Source organism: Prionailurus bengalensis, chromosome B4 (genome assembly GCF_016509475.1).
Source record: "Prionailurus bengalensis isolate Pbe53 chromosome B4, Fcat_Pben_1.1_paternal_pri, whole genome shotgun sequence".
In the NCBI taxonomy this organism is placed as follows: Eukaryota; Metazoa; Chordata; class Mammalia; order Carnivora; family Felidae; genus Prionailurus; species Prionailurus bengalensis.
In genome coordinates this window covers 129,741,202-129,762,575 of record NC_057358.1, presented here as the reverse complement: position 1 = coordinate 129,762,575, position 21,374 = coordinate 129,741,202, and the positions used below count along the sequence as shown (strand labels likewise).

Genomic DNA, 21,374 nt, shown 5'->3' with positions numbered 1-21,374 from the left:
TCCGGACACTGAGGCACAGAAAGGCGCGGGGACTGGGCGGGCCTGAGGCAGGAGCACGTCCCCCACGCCCCACAGGCTCCGGGGAGCAGCAGAGCCCATCTTGCGCACCCCCCCGGAGCCCTCCACACGTCCCGGATCTGGTGGGATTCTCACCGCTGCCGGCTGGTGAGCAGTTCAAGAACCTGGAGCACAAAAGGGAAGGGCGCTGCCCCAGGGCCTGAGGGGCAGACGCAGGTCAGATGTCCCGCTCGGTCTGGCTCCAAGGCTGGTCTGCAGGGCAAGATGGGGGCGGGGACGGGCTACCCAGTGCAGAAGCCCAGAGACATCCAAACGCACCGTGGCTTTATTATTTCGACAAACTCCAAAAGCACGCCTCCTGGACCTGCGCCAGAGGCAGGCGCCCGGAGGCGGCGAGGCAGGGGGGACGCTCCTTCCTCCAGGGCAGGTGGAGAGCGCGTGGGAAGTTCAAGATGGCAGCAGGGAGGCGGAGGGCAGTGACGTTCGGGGTGCGGGCCGTGCGGGAGGCAAGTCCGAGGCCGCGAGGGCTCACTTGAGGCGGTAGAGGACCTTGCGCTGCATGCGATGCTGAATCTCGCCCCGTCGGAGCATGAGCTGCAGGACCTTGTGGATGGCGTGCTCCGGGTATTTCTGCGGACGCAAGGCTGGATGCAGGAGCGTGCCTCCAGAGGGGACCCCACGTGTCCCCCCCCCCCCCCCCCCCCCCCGCTCACAGAGAACTTCCGGTTTATCAAAGGTCTTCACACCCATCTCCTTGGCTCCGGCGGAGGGCTCACACCTCCTGAACTCTACTACGTGCCAGGCACCGTTCTAGTCTTCGTACCTCAACTCACTCCACCCCACAACAGCCCCACGCAGCCGGTACTGTGATTACTCTCATCTTACGGGCCAGGAGCTGAGGCACAGAGAGGCTAAGTCAGGTGCTCAAAGTCACACAGCAATTAAGTGGCAGAGCTGGGCCTTGAACGGAGTCCACCTGACTCTAGAACCCAAGCTCTTGACCCCCTAAACCTCCCTAAGCCCCAGTCTGCTCACATATAGAACGAGCGTGGTACCACCTGCTGCGTGAAACTGCTCTAAGATTCAAACGAGATGACGTATGTTAAGAGGAGCTGAAATCAGAAAGGCGTGGATTGTTCCTGTGGTTTTAAAGACCGCAAGTTGGGGCGCCTGGGTGGCTCAGTCGGTTAAGCGTCCGACTTCAGCTCAGGTCATGATCTCACGGTTCGTGGATTCGAGCCCTGTGTCAGGCTTTGTGCTAACAGCTCAGAGCCTGGAGCTCCTTCCGATTCTGTGTCTCCCTCTCTCTCTGCCCTTCCCTAGTTTGTGCTCTGTCTCTCTCAAAAAGAAAGAAATGTAAAAAAAAATTAAAAAAAAAAAAAAGACCACAAGTTCTCCACAGCACCCAGAAGGCCCCACTCCTCTCTGGGTTCTTGAACGTTGTCCTCCATGAACTGGAGACTCCCCCTCCTGACTCTGCCCCTCCCCACCCCACAAAAGCCAGGCAGCGAGGGCAGAGATACACGGGAGGTGCTGGGGGAGCCTGGGTGTGGTTGTACCAGAACACCAGCCCCCCGTCCTCTCCCCTGATGGGACAGAAGACCAGCCCTGCCCCAGACTGAGGCCGTCTCTAGGGGATGAATGACGGGAACAGGTCCGGGGCGAGGAAGAGCCACCTCATCCCCATCCCCAACCCAGGCCTGTCAGCTGAGCAACAGGACACAGGTGCCAGGTGGGTGGGAGGCAGGCCGAGGGAGCCCCACCCCCCCCCCAAGCCACGGGAGGGCCTACCTGCTTGGTGAAGTCCTGGATGATGCTGTGCTCTGACACCTGGGAACCGATGGCAAAGCGGCGCTTGAGCTGTTTCTCGATGCGGCTCAGCATCTCCTGGTCCTCCTGGCTGGTAAAGCCCTCCACCCCTGTGGGCAGAGAGAGACGGGCAGGTGGGGACGGGGCACCAGAGACCTCAGTCTGCTCGTGGTGGGAGACCTGAAGGGACGGGGCCCCTGAGCCAAGAAAGGGTGGCCGGGGAACGGTGCATGGGGGACAGCACGGGCCTGTGGAGATGGCTGGACACAGCCGTGAGTCAGGGGACACAGCACACCTGTGTGGAAGAATGCTCCAGGCAACGGACTGGCAGGTGCAAAGGCACAGGGGTAGAAACCCGACTTCATTCGAAACCCTGTCCAGGGGCCAGGGACGTGGCCAGACCGGTGACCAGGGGCCAGGTCCTGGAGGCCCTAGGCCATGGCACGGGTTTTGCTTTGATTCTGGGAACGGCCAGGGGAGGGCTCTGAGGAAGGACGTGAGCGGACTTGGAGAGAGAGCCCGTAATACCTGGACCCCACCCGGCTGGTCAGGCAGCAGGGACAAAGTTCCTGGAGGAGCAGATCTGAGAGAGCCGAACCCACCAGTGCCCCAAGGAGGGAGGGCAGGCTGCCCGGAGACCACGGCTGTCAGGTGCCCCAAGGGGCCCGGGCAAGCACCAGGCTGCTGCAGAGCACGTTCCTCCTGCTGACCAAGGCCTACAGATGCCCTGGGGTGTCAGCTGAGGAGAGGGTGGGGCACGGTCAGCGGAGCCACTGGGTGGGGGACCTCAAGGCTCCAGGATGAAACGGATCTGCAAGGCAAACTGCTACGCAGCCTACGATGCCCAGTTCAAACCTCACTGTCCCAAATCACACCTGACCTCTGGCCATCAGCAAACCCAAGAGCCCCCATAGGCAAATTTCTCATATTGACGGGAATCCCCTCCAGGGCAGAGACTGAGTCTTCATCAAGGGGAGGGTGGGGGTGATCAGGCCCCTCACACCACCCAAGGCACCGGCCACACTCACCCTTGAACATGCCAAGCCTGCTCCCTCCTTAGAGGCGTGGCATTCAGCCTCCCCCTACAGTGTCCTCTCCCCCTGCCCTTACTTCCTCTTTTCACACCACTCCTGAATAACGTCACCTCCTCAGAGAAGCCCTCCAGACCATCTTCCTCCAACATATCCGGCCTGCCAGGATCCCCCCCGCCCCCGCAGCCCAGGGCACTTCTGACTGCCTGAACCCCATCTATCTGCCTTTGTCGAGTCTCTCCCCATCTCAAATGAGGCCCGCACGGCAAGGACTTCGAGATCTGTTCACTCCTACACCCCTGGCACCTGGAACAACGCCTGACAAACACCACACCCTACTCGGTGAAGGAATGAATCTACTCCCAGGAGAGTCTGGCACAGTCAGTGATCCAGAACAATCTGTTCAAAGACTGAGCCTGAAGCAGATTGTAGGGCTTACGGCAGTTTGACCTTCACTGCCCTCCGGGTCGAGACCTGCATTCCAGCTAACGAACAGCCAGCCTTGGCACCATGAAAAGGCCTCTGAATGCCTGTCTTATTTCTAAGTGCCCCGCCTGGCTTCTTGGGGGGGTGGGGGGGATGTGGGGACAGCTGGAAGTAAACGGGAAAGAGTTCTGGAAGCACTCAGAACGGTTACGAGCTCACAAGGAGTGCCATCGTTCTCAGATGAGGACAAGGTGACAGTTCTTCCTAATTAACTGGGTCAAGAGGAGTGTGTCCAAGGGTGTGGAGAGAAGCCACCGCTTGTCATCGTGGAAGGAAGTGGCCGGGGCGGAACTGGGAACGGGGGCTCACCGCCGGGAGGACGCTCGGAGACGCTCGGCAAAGGCACAGACGCGACACATGCTCCGGGCCTCCCGGCTGTGCCCCCCCCCCCCCCCCAGCTCGGGTCCCTGCGCCTGCTCACCTGACAAGGTGCCGGACAAGGCAGCGTCCAGCGTGGACACCTGGAAGAGCCGCAGAGCCTCCTCCACGTCCGCCTCCGTGGCAAAGGGCTGCAGCTTCATCTTGCTGAGGGCCTCGGCGATGCGCACGATGGCCTCCAGCTGCCTGCGTGGGAGCAAGGGGACGCGGCGGGGACTCAGCTCAGCCCCCGCCCCTGTCCCAGCACAGCACCAGGGAAGTGCCTGCCCAAGGTGTCAGACTACGGGGGAGACTGCTTGCGGTCCCTACGACCCTCAGAAACGGAACCCCAGGGGCGCCTGGGTGGCTCCGTCGATTGAGCGTCCGACTTTAGCTCAGGTCATGATCTCATGGTTCATGAGTTTGAGCCCCACATCGGGCTCTGGGCTGACAGCTTGGAGCCTGGCGCCTGCGTCGGATTCTGTGTCTCACTCTCTCTCTGCCCCTCCCCCACTCGTGCTCAGTCTCGGCTCTCTCTCAAAATTAAATACACATCAAAGAAATGGAACCCCAATTTTTACTCCAGCATGTGGCACCCAGCTCAAATTTGACATTTCCCAGCCTCTCTGGTGTCTACATGTGTCTATGTGACTAACGTAGGCCAAGAAGATGGAAGTTCAAACATTTTGTGGGAATTTCAGGAAATGTCCTTAAAAGATGGGCCCTTCTTTTCCTGCCTCTCCTGTCTCCTGGAATGCAGAGGTGATGGCTGAACTTCCAGCAGCCATCTTAGACTAGGAGGATAAGGGTAAGCATGAAAGAGCCCCACTTGCCAACGACTCTGAGGAGTCATCGCATCAGTCCTGGACCACCCACCCTCTAACAATTTTACACGTGAGAGAGAAATAAACTCCGATTTATTTACTCTGTTTGTATTTTCCATTACATACAAACAAAATCACTTCTAACTAATCAGTGCTAGAGACAGGATTCAGACGAGATGGGGCCAAACTCTTCATCACTATCTTCTACTGTGTAATTTCACAAAAATGAGGAGTTAACCATGAAAACTGAGATCCAGAGAAGGAAAGCCATTTCCCTGCGGTCAGTCAGCCAGAGTCTAGGACCCAGGTCTCTTTAACTCCCATGACTGGACCCTTCCCTTTCCCTCATGCTGCCCTGCAACGAGGGAAACCAGAGAAAATTCAGAAAACAGGGTCCCAGGTCTTCTCAACCTTAAAACAGGCCAAGAAGTACATACCGTGAGGGTTTACACTCCCAAAAGCCTCCCTGACCCACAGCCCTCACTACAGGCCTGCGCTGTGCGGTGAGCAAGGGCCCCCAGCCCTGGCTTGCGAGGCACACCCTACTTTGTAAACCGAGGAGGCCCATGCGGCCCTCCTGGGCCCGGCCCTCCCGCGCCCGCTCACCGCACGGTGATGGGGATGTTGGAGCGGCGGTCACTGTCCCTCTCGTGCTGCCGGGCTCCACTCCGCATGATGATATACCGGTTCTTCAGCTTCTCTGCGGCCTCTGCCGACAGCCGGGGGCCACACTTCCTGCAGGATGGTGGGGAGCAGCTGACACGAGGCCAGGAAGGGTTCTTGGGGCACCCACCATGTTGCCCAGCCAAGTGACAGTCACAGATTCAGGGGAACACTCAGATCACCTAAGGCAACCCTCATCCTGAGGGTGAGAAAACAGAGCCAGGAGGGAGGAGTCGACTCCCCAAGGCCACCAAGGACCTGGCGTCAGGATGGGGCAAGCCTCACAGCTGGGGCCCGAGCCTCTGAGGACGGGGCCACAGGAGCTCAGAACTGTGACAAGGACCCAGGACGGGAGTCACTGCGCCACTCCATCACTCCAAGGGTGGGTAGGGGGGAACTGAGGGACCTACCCGACTACAGTGCTCCCCTCCCATCGGAGGGGCTCTTGAAGACTCCTCCACCCTCAGGTTTTACCCCCAACAAGAGGCCACTGAGGCATATGTCCAGCATCTCCACACCGTGGCTAACAGCACAGCCCCTGGAGCCAGGTACCTGGGTTCAAATCCTTGCCCCCCTACCTCCCTCTCAGGACCTTGGACAAGCTACTTAACCTTTCCTTCCCTCAGCTTCTTAGCCGCAGCCCCAGTAAAATGGATTCCTATGGTCCCTCAAAGGTTTAGGGACAGGACTAAAGTTCGCTTACACGTGAAATACTCAGAGAACACCCGGCACAGGGTAATTATTGTATGTAGGTTTACAGTTACTGGCCGGCTGTGAAGAAAACAGGAATAAAAGTCTCAGCTGCCATTTCCTGAATGTTGACTCGGTGCAGGGGCTCTGCCAAGCACTTGATCACCCGTGCCATCATTACAAAAACCCTAGGCAACACCAGTCCAGGAAAAGGGAGATTCAGAGGGCAACTGACTTGCCCAAGGTCACACGGTGGGGCGGACGTGCCCCAGAGCCCGTGTGCACGATGTCCACACTGCACCGCCTCCCTGCGTGTGAGAGTCGAGCTGATCTTCAAAGACCTTCTGATTTTTACAACCTCATTTTAGAGATGTGGCAACGTAAGCCAAAAGCCACCGAGTGACCTGTGCGAGTTCAGAAAGGAACCTAGCCAGAACCCTCAGGAGGGCTTCACTTGTAAGAAGGCATCCCTTCTTGTAATCTCTCGTAAGAAGCAGGCCCAGGTTCTCTCCCACCCTAGGAGAGCCAGGCAACCTCACTCCTGCAGGGCCCATGCCTAGGACTCACGCTCGGCAGTAGGCAATGAACTTCTTGAGCTTGGCCAGGTCGACCTCACCCTCCACAGCCTGGGTCTGGGTCAGTGCGCTCACGTGCAGAGTGACGACGTGCTTGGCCAGCATCTGGGGAGGCAGAGGGGACACTGGGTCAGCCCACAGGCCCTCCCCAGCCTGGATCCCAACACAGAAGTTGAGCAGGCAGGAAGGAGGAGCTGGTAGGGCCAGAACTCATGGAAAGGAGGAGGCCCCCCTTTCCTCAGGGTCTGTGAGCCGACCAGACAAAATCACAGAGCTGCCAGGGCCGTATCGGCCACAAGGAGAGCATCTGCCTGAGTACAAGCCTCCAGCAAGGGAGGGAGAGCAGAGGCAGAAGCAGAGAGCTCTGACCACGGGGCCCCGGATGCAGCTGAGCCCCACACCTTTAGGCTTGCCCGTTACATAAGCCACTACTTTCTTCCAGAGACGTCCTGGCCAGAGCCAGGCTTCTATTATTTGCAGAGGTCAACTTCCTTGTTTCGTATACAAGGGGCTGAGGCCCGGGGAGGGAATGATTGACCCAAACCGCACAGCCTAGCACACACAGGAGGCAGGACTGGACCCCCAGTCCAGTGTTCTCTGCAAGCCACAGCCACCCCTCCTGGGCTGCCCACTTACGGGCAAGTCGGATTGATGGTCAGGACTCTGGGCCAAGCCCCGGTGACCCTCCCCCAGAACTGCGGCCCTGGCTGGACCCGGCCCCGTGCGCCCTGTGGCCCTGGCCGTCTTCAAACGCACCACGTCCCTCTCCTCGTTGTGCTCGTCCTTGACAATGAAGATCATGTCAAAGCGGGACAAAATGGTGGGCATAAAGTCGATGTTGTCCTCCCCCTTCGTCTCATCCCAGCGCCCGAACACCGAGTTGGCTGCAGCCAGGACGGAGCACCGGGAGTTGAGGGTGGTGGTGATCCCAGCCTGAGGGGAGAGGGAGGGAAGCAGATGGCAGAGACGAGAACCCGGGGGCACGTCCCCTCCGTGCGTCCGTGCACACGCGCCCCACGACCCCAGGCCGGCGGCTGCTGCCAGCACAGGCCCTGGCGAACAGTGGCCCCCGGCCAGCACCCTCCCCACGCACGCCGGGCCAGGCTGGACGGGAGCCGCGCACCTTGGCTATAGAGATGGTCTGCTGCTCCATGGCCTCGTGGATCGCCACCCGGTCGTCTTCCCGCATCTGTGTGGGACAGGAACGTCTGAGGCCCAGGCGAGGGGGCAGGAGAGCAGCAGGGCAGCAGGAAAACCACAGCAGCTACCAGTCAAGCCCCAACTCTATGCCAGGCGGACGGCAGGAACATGGAGACCTCTCGCGCCTGTGACCACGAACCCACTCTCCAGATGAGGAAACGGAGGCTCAGAGAGGTTAAACTACTTCCCTCGATAACAGGCCCGGAGACTGACCACACCGGGCTCTAAGTCAGAGGCGGTTTGTGCCGTCTGAGCACGGGAGGCCACACCTCCACCTTCCAGCTGCCAGCCACGTTGCCATCAGACTCACCTTGTCAAACTCGTCGATGCAGACGACCCCGCCGTCGGCCAGGACCATGGCCCCACCCTCCATGATGAAGTTCCGGGACGAGGGGTCCCTCATCACTGAGGCAGTCAGGCCTGCCGCGCTGCTGCCTTTCCCCGATGTGTACACCTGCAGGGAGAAGGGGAGGGGTCAGGGCCCCGCACATCTCCAGCTCCGCGCTCTGACCCCAGTGAGGCCGGGGCCCAGACTGACGGGGCTGGCTCAAGCTCACACACCAAAGCCGGCCGCAGAGCCCAGGACAGAACCCCAAGCTCCTCCCCTGAGCCAGGAAGGCAGCCCCGGCACCAGTCTGGCCCGGTGGGCGTCCACACGCGCTCTTCACCTGAGCCCCGCCACAGCCCTGGGAACCGGCCCTCGGGGGCCCGGCTCACAGAGGAGCAAACGGAGACCCGGAGATGAAGGACACACTTCGAGGTGGCCTCAGGGCTGGGACAGGGACGCCTGACCCCCAAGGAGAAGCTTCCCCCTCCCCAGTCCCCTGTCATCTCTGTAGACTCGAGTACCACATGCTGCCCCTGTGGCAAGTCCCAACCCAGGTGGCCTTACGGTGTAACATATGCACCCATTTCAAACTTAGCCCTTAAAAAAAGAAAGGATATGAAGTATCCCACTGCATTTTTTATGTTAAGCTACGAACTAAAACACCGCTTCAGATATATTGAGCTACACACAATAGTAAGATTAGTTTCGTCTGATCCTTTTAGTTCTCTAACGCGGCCACCAGAAACTTCAGCCCACCGGGGGCACCTGGCTGGGCCCAGTCAGTTAAGCAGCAGACTTCGGCTCAGGTCATCTCACGGTTCGTGAGTTCCAGCCCCGCATCGGGCTCTGTGCTGACAACTCAGAGCCCGGAGCCTGCTTCGGATTCTGTGTCTCCCTCTCTCCCTGCCCCTCCCCCACTCGTGCTCTGCCTGTCTCTGTCTCTCTCCCAAAAATTAACACTAAAAAAAATTTTTGTTTTTTTAAAGAAACGTAAGCCCACCCCTATGGCTCATGGCTGTAGTGCACACGTGCTTGTCAGGCTGCTCCAGCACGGAGCCCCTGGCATACTTCCGGTCTATCCAGACTACAGCTCCCGCTGGCACAGCCCTGTCCCACTGGCCACGATGGCCATCCCCGCCCTCTCTGAGCCCCCAGACCCCAATCACTGCACAGAGCACCCCACCTACCACACACCTGGGGTCAGATCCCTGTGCTTGCACTTACTAGCTGTGGGACCCCGGGCAAGACGGAGCTATTCTGTACCCGTTTCCTCCTCCTTAAAGGGGTCACAACACCCACCGTGCAGCGAGCAGAAGGTCAGGTGAGTAAATCTACGTAATGCACTGCGAGCAGGGCCCGGCCCTTAATCTTCATGTGATTATTACCAACATTACGGCTCAGTGGGTAGATAAACAGTCTCGGGGACAATAGGTGACTTGCCTGCGGTCCGTGACCAGCCAGCTACTGGCCAGGCAGAGATCCAGAGCCTGTGCTCTCAGGCCGCACTCCACCCACGGCCCCAAACCGACCCACACCCATTGGTTCCCTTCCTCCTCCCTCTGTGCCGTCCTGACCACAGGCGAGAGGAACGAGAAAGAGATTCCGGGAAGCCAGCTGCCCCAGGGGTCCTGGGGACCCGGTAGGCCTGCCTGCAGCCTGCCTCCCTACTGGGATGGCCAAGCAGAGCAGTGAGCCCTAGGCACTCACCCCGATGGGAGAGCACTTCTCCACAAACTTCAGCAGCTGGGACTTGGCCGTCCCCGGGTCCCCCAGCATCAGCAGGTTGATGTCTCCTCGGCGGGTGAGTCCATCAGGGAGCCTGGGGGAGGACGGGCAGGTGGGCGAGGCTGGCACTTGGGCTGGTCACGGGGAGGGCTGGCAGTCGGCCCCCCAACCGGGTATCACGAGACTCAGAGCAGCAGGCAGCCAGGGGCTCCGGGCTGAGACCCTCGTTCACAGCTGCCATGTCCCCTAGCCTCGCCCATGGTAGCAATGGGGGAGCAGCTTGCCTCCAGGGCACGGACAGCCCAGGAAACGGGAGACCACAGATGAGCCACAAGCCAGCTGACAGCAAGCCTGGTTGATGGGGAAGGAGCCTGGGAGTAGCAGGCAAGGCTGAGGGTCCCAGGAAAATGAAAAGAACATTCAAGTCCTGACCATCAGCAGCTACCCTCATAGGCGCCAAGTTACTCATCCCCTCCAAGATCTGGGGGGACCCAGACCCCCACCTCTTTCGGGAGCCCCCAAACAGCAGGCAGGCAATGGCCTTCTTCATGTCCGTTCCACCGAAGATGGACGGGGCGATGCTCTTGGAGATGACCTCATAGACATTGGGCAGGGCGGCCAGGCGCCGGAACTCCTCCTCCTCCTGTGGGGTCACGGGCCCGGCAAAGCTGCGGCCTGGGTGGGCCGGGGTGGGGGGGAGGGTGTGTGAGTGCTACGTGAGGGAGACCCTGGCCAGCCCACCGCCCGATCAGGGCGCCCTGAGCACACAAGCCTGAGCAGAGACCCCGGTTCTGCCCCTCAGGAGTCGGCCTGTGCTCAGGGTCCAGTAAGTGAGGGGAACGGGTTCTGAGGAGCTATGGGGCTAGATCGCGGACGCCCTTGGGGACCGCTGGGAAGGGTGGGGGCAGGGTAATCAGGAGGCCCGGCAATGATCCAGAGGAGAGATGACAGGGGCTCGGCCCAGAGTGCAGCACAGCCAGGACCCCAAAGCCAACTCACCAGAGCCATCTGTGTCCACCTGGATGCCCAGGACACGGATGTAGGAGCTCCGGATGCCCACACCCACCCTGTCGCGGCCCCTGCTGGAGGTCAGGCCAAACTTCTTGATGGAATAAATGCCCATGATGGTGACCCTGTTCCCGGGGACGACCTTGTCACACAGGTACCTGAGGAAACAGGGAAGAAGGAGAAACAAAGATGAGAGCCTGGTGGGGACAGGGAGGTCTCTGACCCGCTCACCCACCCTGTCACACTCATGGTCCACCTTATTATCATCTATACCAGAGGCCTCCCCGCCTGAGCTGGCTCCAGCTGGCTCCGTGTTGGCTCCTCACCCCTTCACAAGCCCCATCCCCGTCTCATCTGCTGTCAGACTCGCCGCGGGCTCCCCAAGCCTTCCTCCTCAGGCCCTCCAACCTCTCTGCAGGGGCCACCCCCACTTCTGCCTCTTCATGGCCCCATGAGCTCCGTTCCGTCAACTCGTTTTGCCTCTGGACTTCCACGTTCTCTTCTCAAAACGAAGGTGCTGGAAGAAGGCAGTCTCCGAGCCCCTCCAGCCAGAGCTGGAGCAGTGGGGACACTGGGGTGTACATCCGGACCCTGCCACTCAGAAGTCACCGCACATCTCTGAGCTTGGGGGGTGGGGGCAGCGATATCACGGGATCAAGAGAGGAAACAACCCAAAAGTGCTTTCCGTGCGGGAAAGAGTCACATCCCACCAAGGAGCGTCACCATCACTGTCACTGTTCTGAGAGGATTCTAAGGCCCTTCTTCCCAGACACCACTGCTTGAGTCTGGATTACTGACTGCTTAGAGAATAACCTAATCAACAACAAACACTCAATTTGTATTAAGGAACTATGCTAAACACGTGCATCTTCCAATTACCATCTCCCAGCAGCTTAACTAGAGATTCAGGACCGTCATTATGCCCGTTTTCCTGATGAACAAACCGAGGCCTTGCCAACTCATGTAACTCGCTCGAGTCTGACCTCTACACGTCCCACTGCCACTGAAGAAGCTAACAAGACCTGTGGATCCACGCCTCAGGAAACCACACAGCACAGGACACCTGCACACACACCCAGGTGCACCAGCCCAGGTGACGAACCCCCATCACGTCGCCAAGTCTTCCACTCAGGTGGCCGAGAGGGGACCAGACTCTAGTCAAGCACCCTCCCCTCCTTCCCGATCCTTCAGCAAAACCCAAGGAAGAGGGTGAACAGAGAGCCAGGGATGCAGGCGAGGCAGGGGCTCTCCCGGCTCCGAGGGCTGCGGGGACCCCCCCGGAAAAACCCAGAACCAGAGCCCTCACGGAGCCAGTAGGCCTCTTGGGGTTCCAGGTCCAGCACCTGCACGGCAGGGGCTACACGCCCTCACAGACCCTGGGAGGACAGGACGAGCGGAAACATGGGAGGCACCAGGGTGCCAGCGAAGGGGTGTTCCATGCCGAGCCACCCTCTCCGCCCGTCACACTCACTCGGCCACACCCAGCACCTGAGCTGGGGACTCGGCCTGGCCGCCGCCCCGGTGGGAGCCCCTCCCTGCCCCCAGCCCCAGCCTGTGTCACCTGTCGCAGTAGAGCTGCATGTGTCTGGGCATCTCGCCGTGAGGCACCGCGTCGGGCAGCTCCTGCAGCTTGAGGGTCTGGAAGTCCACACACTTACACTTGTCGGGCATGATGAAGTACGGGTCCAGCGGGCACTTGGGGCGCCCAGCCTGATCCCTGCACAGGGGGAGGAGAAAGGATCACCAGAGCTCCCCTGAGAACCCAAACCCCAGGGAGCCCACCCCAGGAGTCGGTGACAAGCTCTGGTCAACAGCAAGTTGAGGGTCTCCGCAACAGCGGGGCAAGGCCCTTAAAAGAAGTGCAGCTCTGTGGGATACCACGAGCCAGGTGAGGAACAGGGAGGTCTGCTCTAGGCCCGGCTCCTCCCCCTTGCAGACAGGTCACACTTCCAAGCCCCACGAGGGTCTCGGGGTCCCCACAGGTAGAGGAGCCAGATCACCAGTGACCTTATGAAACCCCCACTCAAATCCCAGGACCTCTCGGTGAGGGTCTGGGCACCCGGAGACCATCCTCAGGGTCCAGGCCTCTATTCACCTCCACGTGACGAAGTCACAGTTCAACTATTACCGAGGCGTTAGAGCAAAGCACCCCCTACGTGCCAGACACAGTTCTACAGGCCAGGGACGTGGCAGTGAGTCCCTGCTCGTATGAACTTATGGTCTAGTCAGGGAAGAAAAAGCCAGCCGGCGAATGACTCCGTAACAGGACGACAGGCAGTGCTCCATGCCGTGAAGTCGGTGGGTAACAGAGTGACTGGGCACGCACACACCCAGTGTAAGCTGGAGGCCTGGGGGAGGACCTCTGTGAGAGGACAGAAGAGAAAGCTGATGGAAAAAGTGACAATGTGGACTGTGGAGGTCAGAGGAAAGAATGTTCTGGGCAGAGGAAATAGCATGTTCAAAGGCCCTGTGTTAGGAGGGAGGGAGCGAGGCTGGGCCCAGAGTTGGGGGAGGACCAGAGGCCAGAGAGGGCTGTGGAGGGCCGTGCGGGCCAGGACAGCGCTGGTCTCTGGGTGACATGGAAACGATTGGGTCACCTGCGGCTGCAGAGTGGAGAACAGACTGGGAGATGAGGGTGGGCCCGAGATTCACCGCTCTAGGTGAGAGGACAACAGACATGCCCAGGAGGTTAAGAAAAGGTCTGGTTCTCTACATACAATCTTAAGGGCAGAGCCAAAAGGACTTCCCGGAAACATTCTGAGACCGAGCACTTGGGCCTGGGCACCTGAAAAGATGGGGCTCCCATCTGGGGCAGGGGAGGGGAGCTGTGGAAGGACAGATCTGGGGGGTGCGATGGAGGTCAGGTCAGTGTGGTTCAAATCTGCAGTGTCCCCTGGGCACCGGCTCGGGGGCATCCCGCCCACAACCAGGTCTGACTCTGGAGTTCAGGGAAGACACATGTGAGTGTCCTCTGCACGCGGATGATTCTTAAAGCCCGGGACCACTCAGGGAATGAATGCAGAAGAAGGGAGCAGGGCTGAGCCCAGGGCACTGCCGACACTTAGGTCAGGTAGCTGAGGGGGACTAGCAGAGGCCAAAGAGCAGCCTGAGAGAGGGCGTGGGCCCTCAGACCAGGGGTGGAGATCATTTTCTGTAAGAGCCAGAGTGTAAACATTCGGTGTTACGGGCCAAGAGGCCACACACGCGGTCTCTACAGTGCAAATGTGGTCATAGGCAACGTGTAAATGAACAAGCATGCTATGTCGCTGGCCCGGCTGCCCCAGCAAGCCAGTTTGCTTCAGAAGACTCCAGACAGACTCATCCCCCTGGAGTGCTTTCCCCTTCGAACCCTGGGTTCCCCGCACAAGTCGTCTGGACGTCCCGGTGGGCACAGAACTCACCAATGGAGAAGGACATGGCCCCTGGTTCTCAGCCCTGAGCCCCAGCGCATCGGCCCGCACCACCCCCACAGGGCACGCCTCTGCCCCAGCCCCTCTCCCTGCAGGCGCTGCAGGCTGGTCCCTACCCTTCCCGTCTCCACTCAGATGTCCCTCCCCCCACAAGGCCCTGGGGCCCCCGCAAGGCCCACTCACGTGTTGCACTTCCTAGGCAGGGCGTAGCCCTCCAGGCCGGGGCGCATGGCGATGTTGCTGAGCGTGTTGCGGCAGCTGCGGCACTGGATGGAGATGCGAGTGGCCTTGGCTCGGACCCCAGACGCCGAGATGATGATGCCAGGAATCTTTACCAGATGCGACATCATGTCCGACTGCAAGAGAGCCATCCGGAGGGCGGTTGATTAAAGGGAGACAGGGACCCCAGAGCGTGCACGGGAAAATCTTTTTCTCGTGCAGAAGTACTGAGAGATAAAGTGGCACTTCTGTAATTTATTTCAAAGTACTTTGGCAAAAAAAGAAAAAAAAAAAAGAGAAAAAAAAGAACAAAGGCAAAATGTTAACCACTAAACCTAGGTGAAGGTATATGAAATTCATTACACTATTCCATTTCCATATGTAATTTTCCATAAGACAAAACAAGAAAAGTTCCTTTCGGGGGAACCTTGCTGGCTGAGTCAGTAGAACATGTGACTCTTGATCTCAGGGCCTTGAGTTGAAGCCCCACGTTGGGTGGAGGCTTCCTTACAATTAAAAAATTAAAACTAAAAGGACTTTAATATTTATTTTTGAGAGTGAGAGTAAGAGACACAAAGCACGAGTGGGGGAAGGGCAGAGAGAGAGAGGGAGACACAGAATCCGAAGCAGGCTCCAGGCTCTGAGCGGTCAACACAGAGCCATACGTGGGGCTCGAACTCACATGAACCACAAGATCATGACCTGAGCCAAAGTCGGACGCTCAACTGATTGAGCCACTCAGGAGCCCAAAATTAGAAAGATTTTTTTTTTTAAAGTTCCTTTCGCTATCTTTTCTTCCAGTTCCCAGTGGCTTTCCTGGGACAGGCAGGCTACAGGTTCATGCTGGCACCCCCTCCACCAAAGCCTGGGAGATGGGAGGAGGAGAAGGAAGAGGCTGGCCCCATCTGTGTTAAGTAAGGCCACATGTGCCCACCACAAGCCGGGGACACTGGAACTGTTGGAACCACCACAGAGCATGTTTTTCAGACAACAATCTACAAAGACTCGGGCACCTGGCACTCCAGAATCCTGAAGGACTGGGGTAGTCTCAGCCCCTCCGAGCCATCCCTGACCAGTGATCCTTCCAGAGAGGGCTCCTCCTCTACTGTAGGAAACCCATCACCTGAAGTGGGACATTCAATGTGTTCTCCAACGAGTCTGACAGTCGGAAGCGTGTCCCTGGGGGGAAGTGGAGGCTTGCCTCCCTCATGAAACAGCTGCCCCCCAAAACAGGTCCAATGCCGCTTCCACAGAAAAGCGTGATACTGAGTTTAATTCCAAACATAGTCACGGAGCCCTTCCCTGGTGCTGGGAATAGATAAAGCCGACAAGCTCCAGAACTCACAGCCCTGCTTCGGGAACAGACCCGCCATCGTGCCAGCCAAAGGCGGCTTGACAAGGACCCCCAACAGAGCTGCAGGATGTGGAGTAGATCTGTCAAGCAAAGACCAGAGCATGGCCTTATGGGTATGATGCACGATGAGGAAGTGCCATTAGCTAAAAGGGTGACATCTGGGCCCCGCTACGGAGCATGCCGAGTACAGCCAAGTGCATCACCTCCTTAGATTCTAACAACCACCCTGTAACGGAACGACTAACGTCACGACCATCACTTCCTGCTCACTGCTCCCCTGGCTCTCACTCCTGCCAATTTTATAAATTGTCCTCCACGTGGCAGCCAAAGGGACCGTTTGCCAATGGAACCAGCCCACTCGAATACCTAAACACCCCCTGCTTTCCCACCGCACTCCATACAGAATCCAAGCGCGTTTCCATGGCTGGAAAGCCTGGGCCCTCTGGCCTCTTCCTCCCTTCCCCCTTCTTTCCCTCAACCCTCATGTTCACTGGGGTCCGACCACACCGATTCCTTCTTGTTCCCTGAAGCATACCACTGTCCCCACCTCAGTGCCTTTGCACCTGCTTCTCCTTGAGCCTGGAATGTTCTTCCCTTGGGCTGTCGCGCAGCTGACTATGACTCACTCAGACTCACTCCAACATCACTTCCTGAGAGAGGCCTCTTCTGACCGCCATCCACCTCCCTTGGCCACTGTCATATTTACTCGCGTTTCTCTTTCCTTCATGACTCCTATCACGGCTCCTGAAGTTATCTCAAAGTCCTGTATCTGTCTCTCCCACCATAAGCTCTGTGAGAACCGAGTCCTGTCTGTTTACATGAGGGTCTAGCCCACACGTGGAGCACAGCAGCCTTCAGTATTTGTCAACTAAAACAAATAAACCCCTCAGATGCCAGCCCCTCCTGCTTCCCGATCACTCTTAGCCTCGCCAGCTGTCCTTGAACATGGCCTTGACCATACATACCATGCCCCCCTCACCACTCAGGCTTTGTCCAGGCTGTACCTCTGCCTCCCTGGAATGTTCTCCCAACTGTCTGCCCACTGCTCAGTCTCCACTCAGATGTTTCTCCACCAGGGAAGCCTTCTGTCTTTCCCACAGGGCCACCCCCCCGATTTCTTCCACTGCACTTAGGAACTTCCAAAAATCATCACGGGTGAGGCTCCTGGGTGGCTCAGTCAGTTGAGCATCCGACTCTTGATTTCGGCTCAGGTCATGATCTCATAGTTCAAGATCAAGCCCTGCGTCAGGCTTTGCACTGTGCTTGAAATCCCCCCCCCCCCCCCCGCCCCTCTCCACCTCGCACGCACGCTTGCTCACTCCCAAAAATAAACATTAAAAAAAATAGGTAACTAAAATCACCCTGGGTGATATTCACTGCTTTACTCAGGGCTCCCCCCACACCCCACGGGTAGACATAAACCCCACACAAGAGCTTTTTGTTTAGCTCAATGTGATTTCTCCAAGAACCAACTCAATGCCTTGCCCACAGAAGGAGCTCAGTAAACATTTGTCCTATGAGTTAATTTTACAGAGGAGGAAACTGGCTCAGAGAGGTTGAGTGAGCTGCCCAGGGTCACACAGCTGGAACTTAAGATCTGCCTTTGTCTGAAGCCCCTGTGCACCATGCAGCAGCCACTGCCACCCTCGGACCAGCCTCTAAGGGGACCCACCTTCAGGCTACGAATGCTGGATGGGCTGGCATCGGACTTGAGCATGACTTGAATGTCCTGGAGCACCTCCTCGCCAGTGGGCCGGGGCCGGGTCACCTCATCAGCCACCTCCTTGGCAGCCTCCTCCAGCTGAAGAGGAAGGAGACAGCTGTTGGTGATCAGAGCAGGACCGGCCCTGGAGCGGGGAGGGGAGGTTCAGGGACGGGGTCCCACTCACCAGCTGCAAGTGCTCGGCTGGCTGCTTATACAAGTAGTCAGCCAGGTCCTCGTCAAAGCTGGCCAGGTCCTCCACCTCCACTTCGATCCAGTACTCCCCCAGGTTGTAATGGCGCTTGAGTTCATCCCTGCGGTGGGCAGGTGGCAGGGTGGGGGAGGGGGAGGGTGCAGAGGAGATCAACACTGGCCGAGGTGCACCTGCACCCCAAATCTGCCCACACCAGCACCACCACTGCCCGCCCCCTCCTCTTCCCAAATACACATCAAGTTCCAGGTGGTTCTGTGACGTAACCCTGCGGAGGCTCCCTGCTGCCGACAGAGGCATATCCTCCCAAAAAAAAAAAAAAAAAAAAAAAAACAGGTTCCGTGGAGATCGTCCACAAGATGGCCGAAGCACAGTTCAACACAGGGTTGTGTGCACACACAGGTCGGTCTGGGAGACTCAGCTCTTTCGCTGCAGGACTCCCTGGAGCCTTTTACTTTCTCCTGGAGACGAACCTAACACACAGCTCAAACCTGGGAGCCCAAAGACAGCAGAGACTGTGTCTGTCTTATCAACCACCAGACGCACTTTTTACAGAGCATCCTATGGGACTCTTGTCCCAAAACACTTAGGGACCGACCACTGACCCACACAGGGCCCTCTCCTCAGCCTCATCTCAGACCTCATTCCCCCCCCCCCCCCACCTTATGTCCCAGAGCCACACACAAAATGACCACCCTGGCCCAAAAAACCCCTTGCTATTATAAAAAGCCACTCCTACCTCTCTGCCCATGCATGCAACTGCTCCTCTCAGGAATGCCTTCCACACCTGAAACTCTTCTCTCAGGCAGGGGTTAAATTTGGGCTCCTCTGGAAGCCCTCCCTAACTTCCTTCTATATTCCTCCTTTTTTTTTCCCCTTTAATTTCTTTTCACGTTTATTTATTTATTTTGAGAGAGAGACAGAGCATGAGCGGCGGAGAAGACAGAGAGGCAGAAAGAGAGAGAGAATCCCAAGCAGGTCCTGCCCCGTCAGCGAAGAGCCCTAAGTGGGGCTTGAACCCATGAACCTCGAGATCACAACCTGAACTGAAATCCAGAGCCAGACGCCCAAATAACTGAGCCACCCAGGCACCCATATAGTCCTCCTGTGAGGTAACTGTCACTTTGTAATTCGTCTCTTGGCCTCTATGCCTTGCTCCCACTGACTTACAAGCTTCACGGACCTAAGAGCTTCTAAAGGGTAAGCAACAGGCCTTTCCATCTTCACACCTCAATGCCTAGCACAATGCTTGGCACACAGATGGTCAATGTCAGCTGGTACATGAATAGGGGGAGGCACCATTTACTGATGACACAGAGACACTGTTACTTGGAAGTCACTCAGTAATTGGTCCTGCCCAAGCCTGAACCTACAAAGCCAACTCTGCCTTTTAAGGTGCTAGGGACAGAGGCTGGACCTACAAGGATCTGACATGATGCCGCGGATTATACAATGACAAAGAGCAGGTGCAGTGGAACAGTGTCTGGCCCGCAGCAGGTGCTGATCAATGGAAGTTGCAAATCAGAATGACTGCATGAATGAAGTAAATCCTAACTACCATCTTCAACTTTTACACCCATAGAGAACTTGAGTTTAGGAGACATCAGAGACAGTACACGGAAAAACAACAAGAAGCAAACGACCAGAAACAAGTCATGGGTTAAAAAAAAAAAAAAAAAAAAAATCAAAGGACCCTAGGAGCTCTAGCTGGCTGTTAGGAGCCCACTCAACAGGTGACCACTCAAAAGTTACCTTCAGGTATAACACGTACAAAACCAAAGGCCACAAGGGTGTGCGGCCGGATCAAGCACGGCTGGGACCCCGATCCTCGGACCTGGGACATGCTCCTTCATTTCTCCGGGCCCGTGTCCCCCCCATTCGTGCTCTACGACACTAGCCGGCTCTGAGTGATGACGTGCGACCCCTGTCGGCGCCACACTGGGGGGGGGGGGGGGGTCCTGTGTGCCCTCCTTCCTCCTGTCCCCTCCAGCCCGCACCTGTATTTGAAGGTGAAGCCGGTGCGGTCGGTGCCCACTCGGTACTGCCGCAGGAACTCCTTGAAGCGCCTCTGCAACTGCGATTTGCGGGCCTGCCCCTCGTCGGCCGCGGTGTCCCCCCCGAAGCTGTCGCTGTAGAAGATGCCGGGGTCGTCGAAACCCGACATGACTGCGCCTGGCGCGGGGACAAGCAGCTGGAGCCGGCGGGGGTGGGCTCGGCTCCGAATGCGGGGCGGGGGGACCCCAGCTCGCCGGCGAGAACGCCTGCCCACCCTGCAGCGCCGTCGGGTGCTGAGACCTGCAGACCCCCCGCCCCCGGTCTCACCTCTGCGACCCCACAACCCCCAGACCCGGGCACACCAGCACCTCCACGCACCGCCGCCGAGTTTCGCGGGAAAAACGGGACGCCGCGTTCGGACGCCGCGGCCGCTGCGTCCCCATTGGCTCGCTGAGGTTCCACAGCCAGCGATTGGGCCGCTCTGCGCCCGCGAGCCCCACCTTCCGGGCAGACCGCTGGAGCGGATTGGCTGTGGGGCCAGTGACGTCACGTCCCTGGCCTCCTTCCGGGCTCCATTTTGCTTGCCGGACAATTTGGCGCGAAACTTCTGGTCCGGGAGGAAGCGGCGGCGCGGGGCGCGAGCCAAGATGGCGGAGCGGAGGTCTTCGCGCCGGGGGCGGCAGGCGCGGTGCGAGGGCTGCCTGTGGACACTCCTCAGGCCTTTTACAAGCCTCGTGAGACCATGTCCGCCTCCAGAGCCAGGGGCTGGGAGAGGTGGGGGTTCCGAAGCTGTCGGTCCCGCGCAAGCCCGCTCGCCCCCCGCGCCGGGCTCTCCCTGGCACACACCCTTCCTGACGGTGGGGATGAGTTAGAAATAAGTCGCCTCTGGATCCAGGATGGTCCCAGGGGTGTTTTCTTCGACCCAAAGGGTGATTTTTCTTTTTCCATCGTAGACGACTTTTCATGATTTGCCAGTGCTTAAAATTTGCGAAAGTTCACGACCCCAGATACCCAACCTCGCTTGGAAAACTGGGAAGATTTGGTAAAACTTGGCGTTCTCAAGCAGCAGCGAGGGCTGCATCATCTGTCTTCCCTTGTCTTCCGTTCCCACCCTCCACGATGAACCACGGCAAATGTTTCCTTCCCTTTGCCACAGGCATGTAAACCTATTTACTGGGGAGTGTAAAATACCAGTATTTTTACAGTGTATAACAAAATCAGATAAATCTGAAATTTGCTTTTCTTGTTAATACTTCCTGGAAGTCTCTCTGAGGACAGGATAGATTTATGTCATTCTATTACTTTTATTTTTTTTTAAGTAATCTCTACACACCCAACGTGGGGCTTGAACTCACGACTCCGAGATCAAGAGTTGCATGCTCTTCCAGCTGAGGTGTCCCTGAACTCATTCTACTTAACAGCTCCTAATTCTCCATAGTATGCATAGAATACAGATTATTCAGCCCTTTTCCTGTGAGTAGAATCAAGACGGTTTGTTTCCCTGTCTTTCCCCTCCCTCTTTTCCCTTTTCACTACAAATGAGGAATATTGACGTCCCTTTCACAGAAAACTGGAAACGAGGCCTATGGTGGGAAGGTCTGCAGCCGCTATTTGAATGCCTACTCTTTGCAAACATAATGTCATCATAATCAGTGGCTCCTGGACCTGACTGCACTTTGGACTCTCTCAGCTTTTCACAAAACAGGATTCCAGAATCCTGCCCCAGGTTTCCAGAATCAGAACTTCTCAGGTGGGCCCCAAGATCCCCT

The 21,374-nt window shown here is 57.8% G+C and overlaps 1 protein-coding gene across 3 annotated transcripts; it reads right to left on the bottom strand.

Moving 5' to 3' along the window:
* Window positions 1-321: 321 nt before the first annotated feature.
* MCM5 (minichromosome maintenance complex component 5) lies at window positions 322-20,066 on the bottom strand. 3 transcript variants are annotated; one of them, XM_043563618.1, is made up of 17 exons: window positions 19,974-20,066; window positions 19,608-19,782; window positions 17,587-17,713; window positions 17,370-17,498; window positions 14,308-14,480; window positions 12,276-12,431; window positions 10,706-10,872; window positions 10,210-10,381; window positions 9,689-9,800; window positions 7,964-8,107; window positions 7,577-7,642; window positions 7,210-7,386; window positions 6,446-6,558; window positions 5,132-5,260; window positions 3,766-3,908; window positions 1,810-1,937; window positions 322-648 (listed from the first exon to the last, which is right to left on the bottom strand). In XM_043563618.1, the coding sequence occupies exons 2-17, from the start codon at window positions 19,772-19,774 to the stop codon at window positions 547-549; spliced, it is 2,205 nt and encodes a 734-aa protein (XP_043419553.1). In that variant the 5' UTR covers window positions 19,775-19,782; window positions 19,974-20,066; the 3' UTR covers window positions 322-546. The 3 variants fall into 3 exon arrangements, with proteins under 3 accessions (XP_043419553.1, XP_043419552.1, XP_043419554.1); XM_043563617.1 differs by having other exon boundaries at window positions 19,933-20,060; XM_043563619.1 differs by having other exon boundaries at window positions 19,984-20,045.
* Window positions 20,067-21,374: the final 1,308 nt, after the last annotated feature.

Coding starts and splice junctions, on each gene's coding strand:
- MCM5 (XM_043563618.1), bottom strand. CDS start 19,774: ATGTCGGGTTTCGACGACCCCGGCATCTTCTACAGCGACAGCTTCGGG. Junction 1,938..3,765: donor CTTGTCCGGCACCTTGTCAG/GTGAGCAGGCGC, acceptor CTCTGCCCACAG/GGGTGGAGGGCTTTACCAGC. Junction 649..1,809: donor TCCAGGACTTCACCAAGCAG/GTAGGCCCTCCC, acceptor TTGCGTCCGCAG/AAATACCCGGAGCACGCCAT.